The 19,505-nt window shown below is 42.9% G+C and overlaps 1 protein-coding gene across 1 annotated transcript in view; it reads left to right on the top strand.

Annotated features, from left to right (window-relative positions):
* The window catches only part of ZMAT4 (zinc finger matrin-type 4), a 288,438-nt gene extending 269,146 nt beyond the window's left edge, over window positions 1–19,292 (top strand). Inside the window, exon 6 of the mRNA XM_040243115.1 lies at window positions 17,383–19,292. Coding sequence (XP_040099049.1) covers window positions 17,383–17,398 — 16 coding nt within the window. The 3' untranslated portion in view covers window positions 17,399–19,292. The remainder of the gene's footprint in view (window positions 1–17,382) is intronic.
* Window positions 19,293–19,505: the final 213 nt, after the last annotated feature.

The following is a 19,505-nucleotide window of genomic DNA, read 5'->3' as shown; positions in this document are numbered from 1 at the left end:
CACAGGGAGCCTTGGAGAGCCACGCTGGGCTCCTCTCCCTGCTTCCTTACTTGCCAGTCACCAAGGAATAAAGGTCATGGGCTGGAAGCATGTAATCATGCTGCTCCAGGAACTGGTGCTCGCCCCTGGAGACCATTAGAATGTGATTCACTTCTTCACTCTTTCTTCTCAAGTATTAACAAAGTCAACAGAAAAGGCTTTTCTTCCCCACCAGGACTTGCCAGCCCTGGATGAGAGCAGTCAGCATGAATTTTAATCAGAGAGTCTGTTTTCCAGCCCTGAATTTGCCATCATCAATTTCTTTTTGTCTATTAATTGAAAGCGAATATGTGTAGGGTTTGACAACGGATGGATCTGGCCGCCTGGGAACCCGCTGGCTCACATTCTGGGCTGAGAAGGCGTGGGCCTCGCCACAGAGGCCAAGCTTATGTAAGAGGTCTGGTAGAAGACGGTGTGTCTCTTGTTAAAGCGAGTCACCCTGTGGCTCTTTAAATGGGTCAGCCAGTGCTGTAAATTAATTTACACAAAAGGGAGTCACATTTTCTCCTTATTTATTTTTATTCTTTTAGTAATGAATCTATGTAGGGGGTGAGATGCATAGGACCTCCTTACCCGAATCTTTCTTTTTACTGTGTCTTGAGTATTTCCAGCTACTTTACCCTGCTTACCTTTTCCGGGAGTGTGAATGGCATGGTGCATAGACCATGCCCACCTGGGTGACTCTGCCTTGGTCCTGTGACTCCTTTCTGTGATCAGAAGCACCCCAGAGGGATGGCGTTTGAATGGGGACACAGATCTTTTTTGTTTGTTTGGCTGAGATTTAGTGAGGGTGTGTCAGTGTTTCTGAGGATTACTGGAACCAGAGCAAATCATTGCTTGGTTGTTCTCTTCTGACTTGATATTCTATAACATTTTTCCTCCCACTTACTGACTGTATTAGTTTTGCTGTTCTGTTGCTAAGTTATGAGCGACCCTATGGACTGTAGCCCACCAGGCTCCTCTGTCCATGGGATTCTCTGGGCCAGAATACTGGCATAGGTTTCCATTCCCTTCTCCAGGGGATCTTCCCAACCCAGGGATCAAACCGGGGTCTCCTGCATTGCAGGCAGATTTTTTTTTACCATCTGAGCCGCCAGGGAAGCCATAATTAATAACAGTTTGCTAGGACTGCTGTAATAAAGTACCACAGATGAGTGGTTTCAACAGCAGCGATTGATTGCCTCCAAGTTCGGGTAGCCAGAGGTCCTAGATCAAGGTGTCGGAAGGACCCTATGAAGGTGCTAGGAAAAGGTCTGTTCCAGAACTCTCTCCTAGCTTTGGCTTGTTCCTTGGATTATAGGAGCATAATTTCAGTTTTCACATGGCATTATCCCCATATCTTTGTCCACGTTTCCCCTGTTTCTAAGCATACTGGTCACACTGGAATTGAGGCCCTTCCTACTGCAGGGGGTTACCTTGTCTTAACTTATTACACCTGCAATGACTACTTGCAAATAAGGCCACATTCTAAGCTACTGGAGGTTAGAACTTCAACATGCAAATTGTAAGGGGAGTGGGGGGGGCACAATTCTGTTCATAACACTGGCCATTAGTTATCTGTTTTTCCTTAATGAATCACCCCTAACCTTGTTGCTTCATAAGAATCCAGGTGTGGTTTACCTGGGTTTTCTGGTTTTCTCCTAAGACTTCCATCAAGGCTTCACTAGTGACGCATCAACTTCCACGTGGCTGCGGGCAGGGTCTAACTGCTTGTGAATTGTCGAGACAGAGATTTCCGTTCCTCACTAAATACTGACCAGAGGCATTTCTGGCCATGAGCAGCTCATAACCATCTGAATAAGAAAGCAAGAGGATGAGAGAGCTTGTGAGGGGAAACGGAAACCACAGTCTTTTCATAGCCTAGTCTTGCAGTAATACTGTACATGTCCTATATACTGGGCTTCCCTGGCGGCTGCAGTGCAGGATGACACAGGAGATGCAGGTTCGATCCCTGGGTCAGAAAGATCCCCTGGAGGAGGGCATAGCAGCCCACGCCAGTATTCTTGCCTGGAGAATCCCATGGACAGAGGAGCCTGATGGGCTACAGTCCATAGGGTTGCAAAGACTTGGACACAACCCTCGTGGCTGAGCACACATGCATACCCATCCTATTTGCTAGAAACAAGTCACCAGATTGAGCCCTCACTCAAGGTAGGGGCATCATATATGGCATTGGTACCAGAAAGTGGGGACCTTTGGAAGCTGCTCTCCATGGTCTGTTCTCTGAGTCATCCTCCTTTCTCATGAAATCTAACTTCCCGGGTAGTTCAGGTGGCAAAGTTCGATCCCTGATTAGGGAAGATCCCTTGGAGGAGGGCACTGTGAACCACGCCAATACTCTCGCCTTGAGCATTCCATGGACAGAGGAGACTGGTAGGCTACTGTCCATGGACTCGCAAAGGGTTGGACATGACTGAGCAGCTCACACACACACACACACACACATACAATGCATGCTTGCCCCTGAATAATTTTCTTGGCCTGCTTCTTACCAGTAGAATTTCTGGGTTCTGATGGCCCTTTTTGTACTGTGTCTACTTCTTTTAATCCAAAATGACAGTATTTCTGCTAATATCATTTTCTCAAAAATACCAAAACTTCTGTAAATCTTATAAGGGTTCAGGAACTGAAGAGCCTCTTGATTACAGTGAAGGAAGAGAGTGAAAAAGCTGGCTTAAAACTTAACATTCAAAAAATGAAGATCAAGGCATCCAGTCCCATTACTTCATGGCACATAGATGGGGAAACGATGGAAACACTGTCAGACTTTATTTTCAAAATCACTGCAGTTGGTGACTGCAGCCATGAAATTAAGTCTATGTCTGATGCAGGATACAGGATGCTTGGGGCTGGTGCACGGGGATGACCCAGAGAGATGTTATGGGGAGGGAGGTGGGAGGGGGGTTCATGTGTGGGAACGCATGTACACCCATGGTGGATTCATGTCAATGTATGGAAAAACCAATACAGTATTGTAAAGTAAAATAAAGTAAAAATAAAAATTAAAAAAAAAAAAGATGCTTGCTCCTTGGAAGAAAAGCTATGACCAACCTAGACAGCATATTAAAAAGCAGAGACATTACTTTACTGACAAAGGTCCATATAGTCAAAGCTATGGTTTTTCTTGTAGTCATGTATGGATGTGAGAGTTGGACCATAAAGCTGAACACTGAAGAACTGATGCTTTTGAACTGTGGTGTTGGAGAAGACTCTTGAGAATCCCTTGGATTACAAGGAGATCAAACTAGTCGATCCTAAAGGAAATCAACCCTGAATATTCATTGGGAGGACTGATGCTGAAGCTAAAGCTCCAATACTTTGGCCACCTGATGTGAAGAACTGACTGACTGGAAAAGACCCTGATGCTGGGAAAGATTGAAGGTGGGAGGAGAAGGGGACAACAGAGGATGAGATGGTTGGATAGCATCACTAACTCAATGGATATTAGTTTGAGCAAGCTCTGGGAGTTGGTGATGGACGGGAAGTCAGGCGTGCTACAGTCCATGGAGTCACAAAGAGTCAGATATGACTGAGCAACTGAACTGAACTACAGGGGTTCATTGTACTAGAATAATGTCACATCTACAAATCTCTCCGAGAAAAGTCTTTCTCTAGCTTTGGGTCCTATTGAAAAAAATCACTGAGACAATCTGTAAGACACACCTTCAGTCTCTTTTAAGGTTGCTGGGCTGGACCCAGTAACAGTTCATTCTTTGATCTTTTTGGAGTCTCAACCCAGTGTCATGCAGGTCTCCTTCAGCTCTGTCCCTTGACCACATTCTTCTGATAGTGCTTAGAAATCATTTCTGAATTTTAGCATCTTTTTCTGTCTAGAGACACTGAGAATTTTCAAAGTCATCTAGTCTGGGTTTCTGTTCATTTAACAGTTTTTCCTTCAGTTTCTCACTGTCAGGGTTTCCCATAAGCAGCAAGATGAAGCCAGGTGGCACCTTCAGCACAGCTTAAGAATCTCCTCTGCTCAGTCACCAAGTTCATTAGGGCTGGTCAAGACCACCTTATGAGGGAGAAACTATATTTTAGCATCCCTCCCATGCATAATTGTGAATTCCCCTCACACCCCCTGCTCTTCCCTTCCCCCTCCCTCTTACTTTCCTTGCCCTTTGCAGCCCCTGGCTACTCAGGCCAAGGTTCTCAGCATCCCCAGTCTAACAGACATCTTGTTTCCAGTAACTCAAGTCTGCTAAATTCAAGTCCTTGGGCACCTGGAAATCCTTAGTGATAGAGATTCAGCATATAAACAAACAACTGATGATGGTGTAGTTGGCTAACATGTTATTCCCAAAGCACTATATCAGTTAAAATGTATAAAGTAGTCTTTAAGAAGCAGTCAAGTTACATTACTCTAAAGCTATAATTCTAATGATTTACATTTAAATAGCTTTTCCCACTCACTTTATCATTTAAAAGGTTTTCATTAACCTACTTATTCCTCACAAATGTCCTATGCAGCAGATGTCATTTCCCCAGTTTTAGGGTTTGGGAACTGGGGCTCAGAGAGGTCAAGTCATTTTTTATCAGTTACACGATTAAACAAAAGTTATTGGAGTGTAGTTGATTTGCAGCGTTGTGTTAGTTTCAGGTGTACAGCAAAGTGAATCAGTTCATACATATATCAACTCTTTTTTTATGTTCTGTTCCCATATAGGCCCTTACAGAGTGTTGAGTACAGTTCCCTGTGCTATACAGTAGCTCCTTATTAGTTACATATTTTACATATTATTCTTGTTGTCCAGTCTCTAAGTCCTAGCCAACTCTTTGCAAACCTATGAACTGCAGCTTTCCAGGCTCTGTCCTCCACTATCTCCTGATAATTTGCTCAAATTCATATCCATTGAGTCAGTGATGCTTTCTAGCCATCTCATCCTCTGCCACCCCCTTCTTTTGCCTTCAATTTTTCCTAGCATCAGAGTCTTTTCCAATAAGTCAGCTCCTTCCATCAAGGGGCCAAAGTATTGGAGCTTCAGCTTCAGCATCAGTCCTTGCAAGGAATATTTAGGGTTGATTTCCTTTAGGATTGACTGGTTTGATTTCCTTGTAGTCCAAGGGGTTCTCAAGAGTCTTCTCCAGCACCACGATTCAGAAGCATCAGTTTTTCAGCGCTCAGCCTTCTTTATGGCCAACTCTCACATCTGTGCATGACTACTGGAAAAAGCATAGCTTTGACTATATGCACCTTTGTTTGCAAAGTTATGACTCTGCTTTTTAATACACAACCTAGGTTTCTCATAGCTTTCCTTTCAAGAAACAAGTGTGTTTTAATATCATGGCTGCAGTCATCATCTGCAGTGATTTGGGGGTCCCAGAAAATAACATGTGTCACTGCTTATACTTTCCCACTTCTACTTGCCATGAAGTAATGAGACTAAAGAGCCTCTTGATGAAAGTGAAAGAGGACAGTGAAAAAGTTGGCTTAAAGCTCAACATTCAGAAAACGAAGATCATGGCATCTGGTCCCATCACTTCATGGGAAATAGATGGGGAAACAATGGAAACAGTGTCAGACTTTATTTTTTTGGGCTCCAAAATCACTGAGGATGGTGACTGCAGCCATGAAATTAAATGATGCTTACTCCTTGGAAGAAAACTTATGACCAACCTAGATAGCATAATCAAAAGCAGAGATATTACTTTTCCGACTAAGGTCCGTCTAGTCAAGGATATGGTTTTTCCAGTGGTCATGTATGGATATGAGAGTTGGACTGTGAAGAAGGGTGAGCGCCGAAGAATTGATGCTTTTGAACTGTGGTGTTGGAGAAGACTCTTAAGAGTCCCTTGGACTGCAAGGAGATCCAACCAGTCCATCCTGAAGGAGATCAGCCCTGGAATTTCTTCGGAAGAAATGATGCTAAAGCTGAAACTCCAGTACTTTGGCCACCTCATGCAAAGAGTTGACTCATTGGAAAAGACTTTGATGCTGGGAGGGATTGGGGGCAGGAGGAGAAGGGGACGACAGAGAATGAGATGGCTGGATGGCATCACTGACTCAATGGACGTGAGTCTGAGTGAACTTTGGGAGTTGGTGATGGACAGAGAGGCCTGGCGTGCTGCAATTCATGGGGTCGCAAAGAGTCAGACACGACTGAGCAACTGACTGGACTGAACTGAACTGAATGAGACTGGATGCCATGATCTTAGTTTTTCTCTTTTTTTAAGGTTGAGTTTCAAGCCAGGTTTTTTACTCTATTCTTTCACCCTTATCAAGAGGCTCTTTAGTTCTTCTTTACTTTCTGCCATTAGAGTAGTATACCTACATATCTGAGTTTGTTGATATTTCTCCCAACAATGTTGATTCCAGCTTGTGATTCATCCAGCCCAGCATATTGCATGATGTACTCTGCACAGAAGTTAAAAAAGCAGGGCGACAATATACAGCCTTGTCTTCCTCTTTTCCTAGTTTTGAACCTGTCAGTTATTCCATGTCCATTTCTAACTATTGCTTCTTGACCAATGTACAGCAGTTTCTTAGGAGACAGGTAAGGAGAATCCCAGGGACAGGGGAGCCTGGTGGGCTGCCATCTATGCGGTTGCACAGAGTCGAGTTGGACGTGACTGAAGCGACTTAGCAGCAGCAGCAGCAGCAGCAGCAGCAAGGTGGTCTGGAACTCTCAGGTCTTTAAGAATTTTCCACCATTTGTTGTGATCCATACATTAAAGGCTTTTGAGTAGTCAATGAAGCAGAAGTAGATGTTCTTCTGAAACTCCCTTGCTTTCTCCATGATCCAACAAATGTTGACAATCTGATCTCTTGCTTCTCTGCCTTTTCTAAACTCAGCTGGTACATCTGGAAGTTCTCAGTTCATGTACTACTGAAGCCTAGCTTGAAGGATTTTGAGCAGAACCTTGCTAGCATGTGAAATGAGTGCAGCTGTGCAGCAGTTTGAACATTCTTTGACATTGCCCTTTTTTGAGATAGGAATGAAAGCTGACCTTTTGCAGTCCTGTGGCCACTGCTGAGTTTTCCAGATTTGTTGACATATAGTCCTGTGTCTAAGTCAATGCCAATCTTTCAATTTATCCCTGCTTCGCCTTTACCACTGGGTAACAACAAGCTTGTTTTCTACATCTGTAACTCTATTTCTGTTTTGTAGATAAGTTCAATTGTGCCTATTTTTTTTGGATTCCACATATAAGTGATGTTATACGATATTTGTCTTTCTCAGTATGACAATTTCTAGATCCATCTATCTTGTCGCAAATGCCATTATTTTGTTCTCTCTCTGAATAATATTCCATTGTACCCATGTACCACTTCTTCACTATGCACTCACCTGTTGATGGACATTCTGATTGTTTCCAGTTCCTGACTATTGTAAATAGTGTTTCTATGAACATTGGGGTGCGTGTATCTACTCCAACACATGTCCAGAAGTGGGACTGCCAGATCATATGACAGCTCTATTTTTAGGTTTTTTATGAAAGCTCCATACTGTTCTTCCTAGCGGCTGCACCAGTTTACATTCCCATCCTCCGTGTAGGCGGGTTCCCTTCTCGCTACATCCTTCCAGCGTTTATTGTTTATAGATTGCTTGATGATCGCCATGCTGACCAGTGTGAAATCACACTTCATTGTGGTTTGATTTGCATTTCTCTAGTAATTATTGATGTTGAGCCTGTGCTTCATGTGCTTTCTAGTCATCTGTATGTCTTCTTTGGAGAAATGTCTGTTTAGATCTTCTTTCCAGAGTCATTTAGAGTGAGGGATCAGGGTGAGTAATTTCACTAGGATGGCCCCTTATTTTGGCTGATTTCTCTCCACGTCATTGAATTTCCCTGTTAGTGTGTGTTTTGCTTTGTTTTGGCCCAGACCTGAGTGCCCTGGAGGGATGCTACCAGCGTCCCCCAGAGGCTCTCCACGAGCACATGCTGGCTTTCTTGGTCCTCTTCTTCAGCCTGTCTGCACATTTCTAAGCTAGAGTTTGGCTCCATTGGAAATGTCCTGACAATTTCAGTAGTGAAGTTGGGCATGTGCTGAAAGATTTGGCTGTCTCTGTAGCTGATGCTGATTAGCAAATAAACTCTGAGTGTGAAGGGAAAATAAATTGAATAGGAAAGGAAAAAGTATAAAAGCCTCTCTATCTGCGGATTTGTCATTTTGGAGTTTGTGATCATTAAGATGGGGCTGACAGAAAACTGCCTAACTTGGAACTGGGTGACTTAAAGGGCTACACCTATCTTCACTGCAGTGACCTTGGCTCAGCCACAGGATTCCAGCATGACGGGGTGAAAAGGCCTAGAGAACCAGTCTGTCCATCTCTTGATTGAGTCACTGAGAAAGCTGAAGCTTGGGGAAAGGACACTGTATTTGCAGTGTAGATATTGAGTGCTAAATCCAGGCCCAGATCTTAATTTAATGTCCTTTCGGAGGTCACTAGTTCCATCATGCCATGGTTTGGTGTTTTGATAAGAATATAAGAATTCCCAAGTAACTTTTTATAAAAATTGCATTGTTATGCTACTCCAGCAGGCGGGCTTGGGTACCAGAGTCCTCTGTGACCCCATGTTGCCTCCGTCAGCATCCTTCTCTCCTTGTTCATCCTGGCAGCTCCCTTCCTGCAAGCTGCGTACCATCCCACTGTCCTTCCTGGTTACCTGCTCAGCAATGTGCCTCACAAGGCCTTGCTTCTCAACTTTTTATTTTGTTTTTTTGGGAGCTTTTCGTTTGTTGACTTATTTTATTGGGGTAGAGTTTCTTTACAGTGTTGTGTTAGTTTCTGCTGTACAAGAAAGTGAATCAGCTGTATGTGCACATATAGCCCCTCTCTCTTGGACCCACTAAGGAAATGAACCTTAAGTTTTACTCAATTTTAATTATTTTACATTTGAATACCACATGTTTATACTGGGCACCATGGTGGGCAGCATAGTCTAGATCGCTAAGCTTTTTGCTATTGTTGTTGTTGCAGGAGAGGATGTTGAGGACCCGTGAAGTATTAGCATTCCTCCTACCCCCAGCATCTTTATGTCATACTCCATGGTTTCCCGTGACCTTCCATTACTCTAGAAACACAAAGAACCAGAGCCGCCCTTGGCTTCTATTGTAGAGAGCATATTTCTCTTCAACACCCTGTCTCTGTTCCTGTCTGTTATGTAAGATACAGTTATTGACTTAGTTTAAAGCAGCGCTCATGTAGCCGAGTAAATTATACTAATACCAACAGTGAGAGCTTAGTGATCACAAGAGAAGACATTTACTTATTGCTCCGTGTGCACAAGGTACATGTACTTCCACGTGTTAACCGATTTAGTCTTTTTTATTAATAGATTTTTAAAAATGGTACGTTTTTTCATTTTTAGGCTACACCACACAGCATGTGGGAATCTTATTTCCCCAGCCAGGGACTGAACCTATGTCCCCTGCATTGGAGGCGTGGCGTCTTAACCGCTGAACCACCAGGGAATTCCCATCTCATTTAATCTTGAAGCAGCCCCACAAGCACTATGCTGTTATGAATGTTATGTTGTTCCCATCTTTGGATCAGGAAATAGAGGCAAAGGCCATCGGCGTCATGAGCGTCAGGTCTGGGGTGTGAGGTCCAGCATGTGATGGCAGAGTTCTCTCTCTCATAACCACAGAGCTGCCTTGACTTTATGCACCACCGCAGAGAAGCTCCCAGCCCGCCCCCTGTCCCTGCCTGGGGCCTGGCCCACACGGAGACAGGGCTGGGCTCTGCCCACCAAACCAGAAGCAGAGCCGGATCGGTTTGCTTCTGCAGCACTGCAGTATGCTTCTGGCACTGGTTGCCTGGAGTCTGCAAAGCCTTCAGGAGGTGAGGATGTAATCTTCCGTCATTCCTCCCTCCCTGCAGACCCCAGCTGCAAGATTGGGGATCTCCTTGCTTCCTGCACTTCTGACCAGATGTCTACAACCTCCAGGGTCCCTACCACTCCCTCAGGTTAGACAGTTCACTAGCGGGAACTGCAGATCTCAAGATAACACTGCGGCTGCTGCTGCTGCTGCTAAGTCGCTTCAGTCGTGTCCGACTCCATGCAACCCCGTAGACGGCAGCCCACCAGGCTCCTCCATCCCTGGGATTCTCCAGGCAACAATACTGGAGTGGGCTGCCATTTCTTTCTCCACACGATTAGACTTACGATTACAGTTTAATTATAAAGCAGGGGTCCCCAGCCTCCAAGATCTAATGCCTGATCCTCTGAAGTGGAGCTGATGTAATAATACTAGAAATAAAGTGCATGATAAATGTAATGCCCTTGAGTTATCCTGAAACCATCCCCCTCCGCCCTGGTCCATGGGAAAATTGTCTTCCATCAAACCAGTCCCTAGTGCCAGCAAGTTTGGGGACCTTCGTAAAGCATAGAAATCAGGACCAGACCAGATGCACCGGGTGAAGTCTGTGTGCTCCAAGGTGCAGAGCTCTTGCGCCCTCTCGTTGTGGAATCAAGGGGCACCACCCACCGTCCTGGCACTCTGATGTATTCACCAAGGAAGATTAACTAAGCTTCAGTGTCCAAAGTTTTTATCAGGGCTTCACTTTTTTTCAGTGTGATGGACTGAATCATCTGCCACATCACTGACCTCAGTCTCCAGCCACCCTCCCTTCCCCTGGGGTCAGAGTAATAACATTTGGCTGAAAGCCCCAACTCTCTAATCTCCTGGCTAGTCTATCTCACATGGCCAGCCCCCACCCTGGAATTATCCTGGGACTTACCAGGCATCACCTTATTAGCATACACTGTCAGAAAGTGAAAGTCGCTCAGTTGTGTCTGGCTCTTTGCGACCCCATGGAATTCTCCAAGCCATGGAATTCTCCAGGCCAGAATACTGGAGCTACCCAAGCTGTTCCCTTCTCCAACACTATCAGAGCCCGTCATGAATAACAAAGATAGTCCTATCAGTTGGGAAATTCTAAGGGCTCAGGACCTCCACACAAGAATCTGGGACAAAAAATCTGCTAAATTTTTTATTATATAGCAGCGACATCAAAAGTGTCTCTTTCAGCTGACTAAGATGACCTTTGAATTTCTAAATTTTAGTGGTTACTGGACACAATTATACATGTTACCTCATTTTTCTTATCTATTAGTGATTTTTTTGGCAGATGCATGCATTGAGACGAAACAAAATTAAAAATGTGGTCCATGAATATCCAAGTAGTAGCAATTGGTGTTGAAGTTTAAAAACCAAGTTTCCTAACTTTAAATCAGAAGTCCCTTGCATCTGTAAGAAGAGGAGTAGAAGAAGATAAGAATAGAGATATGCTTTGAATTCTTAATGGTGTTTCTTATCTAAAAATGCAGCATGGAAGCGAACTTGGCCAAGATGGGTCAGGAAAAGAAACATGTGAGAATCTGAAAGTGAGGCTCCTTCCCTAGAGGACAATTGATTCTCTCTCCAGTTTTTTTTTCCCGGGTTTATTTGGAGAAGCTGATGCATCAATAGGGCCTGTGTCAGGCCTTATCCCAAGCACTGAAAATATAGAAACAGAGTCCTGGGCTTCTTTGCAGGGTGGGCAGAAAGTGTATGAAAGTTGGCCATAGGATGTAGTTAAGAAAACAGTAGCAGAGGGACTTCCCTGGTGGTCCAGTGGTTAGGAATCTGCCTTGCAATACATAGGACATGGGTTCGATCCCCAGTTGGGGAAGTAAGATCCCACGTGCTGCAGAGCAAAAGCCCACACAGTGCAACTACTGAAGCCTGGACACCACAACTAGAGAGTATGTGCAGAGCCACGAAAGATCCCCTTTGATGCAATGAAGATCCCGCGTGCTGCCACTAAGACTCAACACAGCCAAATAAATAAATCAGCTGGTTAACTACTTGATTCATCTGCAACCTTAATTAGAAAAAAAAAAAAAAAGAGGAACATGCTTAGGATGGGCAGCTAATCAGGATGGGACTGGAGTAAGAGGGAGTCAGCAAAGATCTGAGGGAGTTAAAGTAGGAGCTGGGGCTTAGAATCAGAGATTTACAAAGCCTACAGTGTATCCAGAAATGGTACTGGACTCTGTTGCTTCAAACTGGGAGGTGGATGGGTCCTGGTGATGCCCTGAACCTAAAGCTTTGCAAGATCCTTGCCCTGTTAGCATCTGCCTCAGCTATAGCTGGACTGCCAGCATCAGAAGAATGGGGGTGCAAGGGTAGCAGACCTCAGGAATGCTGAGGGTATATGGGGGTGCTTCAGGGTCCATGGAGCTTCTTATCTGTACTATGAGGACTTTGTACTTCCCTGGGGTCTCTTCTTGTGATCTTGATGAAAAATGTTTTGCAAAGCAAATGAATAAAGTAAACAAGATTATAAAGAGAATATTTGCCTTCTTAAGGGGATAAATTGTTCTCAAACACATCAGGAGCCTTCATTTGCATATAAATATTGCAAATTTTGTATAAGCAGAGGAGGCTTGTTTTCTTAGGTGTTTTGGTAAGTTAATTACAGATTGGTCTTTTCAGTTTTGTTACTCTAAGTATATTAGGAAGTGGAAGAGCTGCATTCATTTTAAATACTGTTTACTTCAGAATAGTCACAGTTCCTTGGATGTTCAGACTATCTGCATTTTCTCTGAATTAGCCTGGATCTTTGTAAGTTATTTCTATATTTAATGGATTATAAAATATATGAGATTTGCTTTTCTAAGAAGCTTTGGAGAAGTTCCCCCTGCATAGCCCAGCTGAACCTCATCCACTCTCAGTCATCGTGGGTTGGCTCAGGACACCCAACAAAGTTCATGCAACCTGTTAGGATACAAAACCCTATCTCTTCATTTAACTTCCAGTGTCTTGTGGTCTTTCTGTATCTTTCTCCCCTTATAACTTTGAGTGCCCCTGTATCAATCAGACTACATAGACTTCCACTAATAATAACACTTTGCAAATATTTTCTGTGTTTAGACAAGTTTTGAGGATCATGGAGACAGCATCATGCACTGCACGGAACAACGCTGTCTTCCTGGTCTACTCTCTGCCTCATCTCCTTCCCCCCTCCCCCTTATCTTCTTTCTCTCCTCCCCCTTTTCCCCCATCCCTCTTATTCCCTCCATTCACCCCTCACAGAAGCAAAGCACACTGCACCCCTTGCCTTAGGTGTAGCAGTTTACCAATCACTTTCTGTGGCTTGGACATTTTCTTGGGGTTCTATTCTCTGCTCCTGAGAGGCAGCTCAGAAGATTCTAAATCCTTTTATTTTGTTACATCTTGTCAGGATTATTTCCTGAAAGGATATCGTGAGCAAATATGCTTCTACTAAGCGGGATGAGAGCACGTGGCATGGATGAGCTCCCTGGAGGAAGAAAGACACTGTAGCAGCACATGGGAGCCTGGCAGGTTCGGAGACCTCAAGCAGGTCTCTGTGGTCAGGGTTTGGCGTGATCATGAAGATGACCAACAAAAAGATGGAGATGCAGGAGAAGGCGGTGGTCACATCATAGAGGACTTTTGTGATTGTATTTTCTTCCAGTAGGTGACGGGAACCTAGGGTTAGTACGATGGCAGTGCGAGGAGACAGCAGCGTGGTTGCAAAACTTACCAGCTAGAAGATGGTACAGTGTCAAGGTCCAGAAATAGGGCAGGGGCAGGGGATGCAGAGCAAATAACCCTTGGGAGAGCGAAACGAAGCCAGTCAGATTTACGGTTGATTGGTTATGGGGTGAGGGAGAGAAAGAAACAGGTCAGGAAAAACTCTTGAATTTCTGCTCTGGATTCAAGTTAGAAAATGTAGGGAAAGAAAGACTAGAGATTAATGATGTTTGATTATGGAAATATGATTCAATCTGGTTTATTGTTGTCAGTGTCTTAATACCTTTGGCAAAGAAAGCAAGCCCTTGGAAGTCCTCTTAGGCACAGGCAGTGGGTTGAATAAGTTCAAAGTCAGCGACTGTCCGGAAACGTGTCTGTGGAAGATTTTGGAACATAACTCCTCATCTGATGGATCCTGGGCATATCATTTCAGATAAGACACGGCTTAGAGCTTCATGGTTCATGTCACTGCAAACTGCTGCTTGGCTGTCAGAAACTGGGCTTAATCAGAACTGAGGATGTTCTGTTTTGCTTTTTGCTTGGTTTATCAAGGGCTTCCCTGGTGGCTCAGAGGTTAAAGCGTCTGCCTGCAATTCGGGAGACCTGGGTTTGATCCTTGGGTCAGGAAGATCCCCTAGAGAAGGAAATGGCAACCCACTCCAGTATTCTTGCCTGGAGAATCCCAGGGACGGAGGAGCCTGGAGGGCTACAGTCCACGGGGTCGCAAAGAGTCAGACACAGCTGAGCGACTTTCACTTTCACTTGGTTTATCAAACTGTAAATTCAGCCTGGGGGTAATGATTCATTTCATTTTCCCTTACTCACCACTTTAAAGGCACTTGGTCTGAACACTTTCTCTACTTCTCTCTCTCCCCTTGATAATATCTAAGAAAACTGTGTACATTTCTGGTCATTTTCAATGGTGAGAACAGTTTAATTTCAGCATTTAAGACTCCTTTTCAGGTATTAAGTCTTTATCAGACAGCATTACACTTCTGTCTCACAGCCCATTCAGGGCATCCTTACTCTCCGGACCTGTCAGTTCAGATGGGTGAACGGTGTGATTAGTGGAAAGAAAAGCTTTTTACCAACGGGTCCTGCACATGTGACTCTTCTCTGGCTGGGACTTTGAAACCCAAGACCTGTTTTTAAGGCCATCCCGTCTCTTTTTAGGGCTTCCCTGGTGGTTCAGACAGCAAAGAAACCACCTGCAGTACAGGAGACTTGATTTTGATCCTTGGGTTGGGAAGATCCCTTGGAGAAGGGAATGGCAACCCACTCCAGTGTAAATTCTGGCCCAGAGCATCCTATGGACAGAGGAGCCTGGTGGGCTACAGTCCATGGGGTCGCAAAGAGTTGCACGCGAGTGACTAAGCATGCACGTACACACCCCTTTGGGGGCAGGAACTCCAACAGGATTGGGGATCGTGGAAGCCGCCCTGTGTACCGATGTGGAAACTTCTCTTGAAAATCAGAGATACCCATCACAAGTTGTTCTAAGCTTTTCTCATTGCATTCTAAAATCCCAAGAAAAGTCCCAGTAACCTTTAAGTACAGGGTCTTATTTTTTAGATAATGAAAGAAAAGATCACATTGTCGTCATTTTTACGATGATACAAGTCGAAAACAAAGTGAGTTCTCTTTGATTGGTATGAATACAATGCAACTGAAATTGTCTCTTCAAACAGAATCACATTGAAGGCTGAAAACAAAGACCATCCCCGCCCACAAATGGAAGCTATGTGCTGAATTCTTTTATTCCCCTATGCCTTTCTTCAATTTTCTATTTAAGGAAATTTCTGAAAATACATGAATTATGCAGCTTATCTCTCAGATGAGAAAGAATTTTCTCCTTGGATTGAATGGCTGCATATTTATTAATAGCAGTAAAATTTTCCCTTTTCTTTTGTATCAGATGGGATGCTGACTAAACTATGAAGGAGGCTTTCCAGCAATAATAACAGTAACGGCTGAATAATTATAAAAGCTGTATGGAATTGAAAGGCATTTTAATTTGTCATTACTTCTATGTGTTTAGGAAGGATCTGAATAATTATTCTACCTATAAAAAAGAAGAGTGTACTATTTTCCCTCATTATGGGATTATGTTCTTAGTATAACACTTTTACTATAAGTTAAAAAAAAAAAAGAAAAACCAAAACCTCTCTTGTGGTTTCTTCTAAACGATGTAATCATGATTGAAGTCTGCTCAGCTAGGAATATATTTGGTCTTCTTACTATTATGTGGACATACTGCACTTCAAACTCATTTTCATTTGAAAAGTGTTCATCTTTGCAGTTTTAAAAAAATGCGATTATACATGTTTGCTTAGTGAGAACTTCCAACCTCTCTGTCACATTAATTCAGGAAGATGACAGGGACTGTAGAATTTCCTTAGGTCGTGACCGGATGGTAGCAGACGCTGAATGTGAGATTCTAAAACAGGCGCTTTCTTTTTATAACAACTATTAAAAAGCATCTGTGGTTACCAGGGTCATTCCAAGGCAAAATTTCAAAGCTATTTTTACCGCCCCCCCCCAAATGCAAGTAGTCTCCATTTTCATTTGGTCTGCATTATCCCAACAGCATTTAATTCTTATTCAGATCCTAAGAATATTCTATGACAGCACTGTTTTTGGAAAATAAAATTTCAAGATATGCTGTGTGCTTCTAGGTGAGTAAAAGAATTTTCCTTTATGGTGTGTGTGTTTTCATTTATCAGATTTCTGCTAAGATATTTAGATCTCAATGTTGAACAGGAAAATCTATGCAAGGATTCTGACCTACTCTAGCACATTGTCACCCTCGCTCCTAAAATATAGCCTTGGGGTAAATGGAGATTGTTAAAAGATACAATTGGGCAGGCTGATTGCGGACAGAAGAAACCTTCCTTAGTGTGAGAAAAATCCCTTTCACGTCTTGTCAACAAGCTCTTTCCACCTTTGATTTTGATCTTTCCCAGGATTCTACTCCCCCCTCCATCCCCCCTTGACAGCTGATGGCTGTTCTGGTAACTTAGCCAAGTTTAGCCTCACTGCTCTCATCTTTAAAATGGGGAGAAATGACATTTACGTTAAAGGTGGTTGAGGGGATTACATGATAACGTAAAATTAGTGTGGGACTTCCCCGATGGGCCAGGGGTTAAGACTCTGGGCTTCTACTGTAGGCGGTGTGGCTTCCACCCCTAGCTCCGCAAGTTCCACATGCTGCCCCCACCAATGCAGCTAATAATAATAATAATAATAATCAATGTGGACATTTTGTCACATGGTAGGAATGTAATATATGGAGACATCTTTTTACCACAAAGAACAAAGACTAAAAATCTGTTTAAAAAATGGTTATCTATTTGCTTTCAATCAATACTTTTTGAGAGCAAGACCAGAACCAATGTTTTCCTATTTAACTGAAAATTCCAAATGAACTGAGAAGAGGACTTGTAATTCTTTGAAATCTAAATGCTATAAGATTATTCTTTCCTCTCAAAAGGAGGGCTTTGCAATGAGTGAAACCTGGATCTTACAGATGGGTATTTGCAATACACCGTACATAAGATTCAACTTATTATTTTCATTTTCATAAGAACTTTCAGAATGAATTTAGTGTCTGGTTTGCCAAAGTAGAAATAAAGTTTTTCTTGTGCATACACAGAGGTGACATTGGTAATTGAATTAAGATATACACAGCTTATTGAAAACTTAAACAATTCATCCTATCAATTCATCCTTACTTTAATTTGATGGCTAAAGTGGTGTGGGGGGTGGGAAGAGCTTGAGAGAGAGGGTGGGTGGGGAGAAGATTGAAATATGTAATTATGAAAGAAGATAAAACAGTGTTTCCTTCTGTCTTACAGCCTGAAGAATAAGTAGTAAGAACATCAATCAAGAGATGAGAAAAAAAAGTCAGGATTTTCTGCCTTGGAGAAATGCTTAGCAACCACCAGAGGAAGATTTGTTCACGAACAATGAACATTTCTCATGAGGATTCAGATTAACATAGGACTAATCTTAGTTTTGGGGAATGAATGAGCTTCCTTTCTTTCTATTTTTTTTTTTTTAATTTTTATTTTGTGGTAAGCTATGATATGTGGATGGATTTTGGAAAAATTCTTTCCTGATAATATATTTAGCACACATCATAATCCTATAGCAAACTGCAGGAGCATCATTCAAACTTGAAGACGGTGGGGAAAAAAAATCTCAGTTTCCAACTTATTCTCAGATTTCTTCACCATGTAACTATTCTGTTAACTCCTTGCTGGTGGAAATGCAAACCACATCTATCAAGAAATAAACTTTATTTTTTCATCGTGTTGAACACAATTGGTGGCAAGTGCACAGAACCTGACCGCTATTAGTAGAAGATACATAATGGACACAAATTCTCATTTCACCTTCAAAAATACGAGCCAGCTTTGCCATCCAATCAAGAATAAGGAGGGTAAATCAAGGAGGAATCCTCCTTTTTTTTCCTGATCATTCAAAGAACAGTTTCTCAAGGTTAAGCCAAGTCCTCTTTTGCAAGCTGCCAAAATAATAGCTTAGGAAAAGAATTAGTTTGCCTGCATGATGATCCTCTTAGGCAAAAATGTCTTAATAGCAGTTGACCTCAATGAAATGTTTTCCCAAAGGCATTCACGAAAAGAACCATCAGCCCCAAAATGAGAGGGAAATAAAAGAATGTTTTCTTATGAAGTTGGCCTGAATTGTGGATGTTCGTGTAGGCCATGGAGGATTTGGAAAGAAATGGGGGAATTCTGCACAAATAACCGCCTTGGACATTGAGGTCAGCCGTTCCTGTCTTTGTCACTCAAGTCCTTTTGCTGAGCTGAGATTCATCCACTCTGGAGAGAATGCCATTGGCCAGTATGGCAGACTGGAAAACCGTTCCTCTCTGAAGGGGAATGTCTCTGAGGTTGAAATCTCTAGGTTGAAATCTTCTCCATAGCAACTGGATTTGTAGTCCTGCAGGCTCACTGCAAAGCTGGGCATTTACACTCTAGTCTGAATGTTTCTTAGAGCCCTGACTGGGGTCGCCCTTTGTATATTGTGACCACAGGGGGCTGGTCTCCCCATGTCAGGGTTTTCTGGGTGTCTGTGATTTTTCCACAGAGACCTAAGGTGGTTACAACTCGGCAAGCAATAAATGAAATGACTTAGGGATGCACAGTGTCTTTACGGAGGTGTTAGCAATTTGGCCCTGTTTTCTTGAGAAGGGTCCACTCAGGAGAGAGCAGGCTTGTCAGTTTCTGTGACTTCAGAGAGAGCCAGCCCCGCCAGTCACACCAGCCACGGTCTGTCCCGTGGGAAGGAAGGAGGCTTTGATAGGAAGAATCTATTTTTCTGTTTTGGAAAGCACACCACAGAGCTACAAACTTCCCATGATGACTTTTCTTTGAATGTGTAAAATCAAGCTTTCTTTGTCAAGTCTGCTGTAAAATAAGCACTAAGTAAAAAAAAAAAAGAAAAAGAAAAAAAAAATCTTTGTTTCTGTTTGTGTTTACAGCGTTTTTTTGATTATTGTTGTTAATAACAATATAGACACACCAATGAATGTAAACCTCTTTTGCTTTTCAGAGAGGCTGTGCCAAACCCTTTATAGACATCAGATTATTTTAGAATTCCTTATCTAGACACCACGGCCCTTTGGTAATCTGTCAAATCCAAGTAAACACCGTAGAGGTCTTGTGGTTTGATTTCAAATTTCTTTATTTCTCTCCATGCAAATAAAAGGAATGATTATTCCTGTGTACCATGGAGGTGACATATTCTGCGATGGATGTGATTTCTATTTGGGGAAGTGTTGAATGGGAGCGTCTCAGCTAGGGAAGCTAGAAGCTTATTGTTTTTGTCCCTTATTAGGTGGGAATGGTTCTATTTGTTTAATTGGGTAGTTTCTTACCTTCCAATTTCATGAGGAATAGTAGGATTGAGATGTAAGGGAAGAATTTCAGATAGCCCTACAAATTCTGGTCGA

Source organism: Oryx dammah, unplaced genomic scaffold (assembly GCF_014754425.2).
Source record: "Oryx dammah isolate SB20612 unplaced genomic scaffold, SCBI_Odam_1.1 HiC_scaffold_7, whole genome shotgun sequence".
Classification (NCBI taxonomy): Eukaryota; Metazoa; Chordata; class Mammalia; order Artiodactyla; family Bovidae; genus Oryx; species Oryx dammah.
Note: the sequence above shows the minus strand (reverse complement) of the source record. Positions and strands in the feature narration are given on the sequence as shown.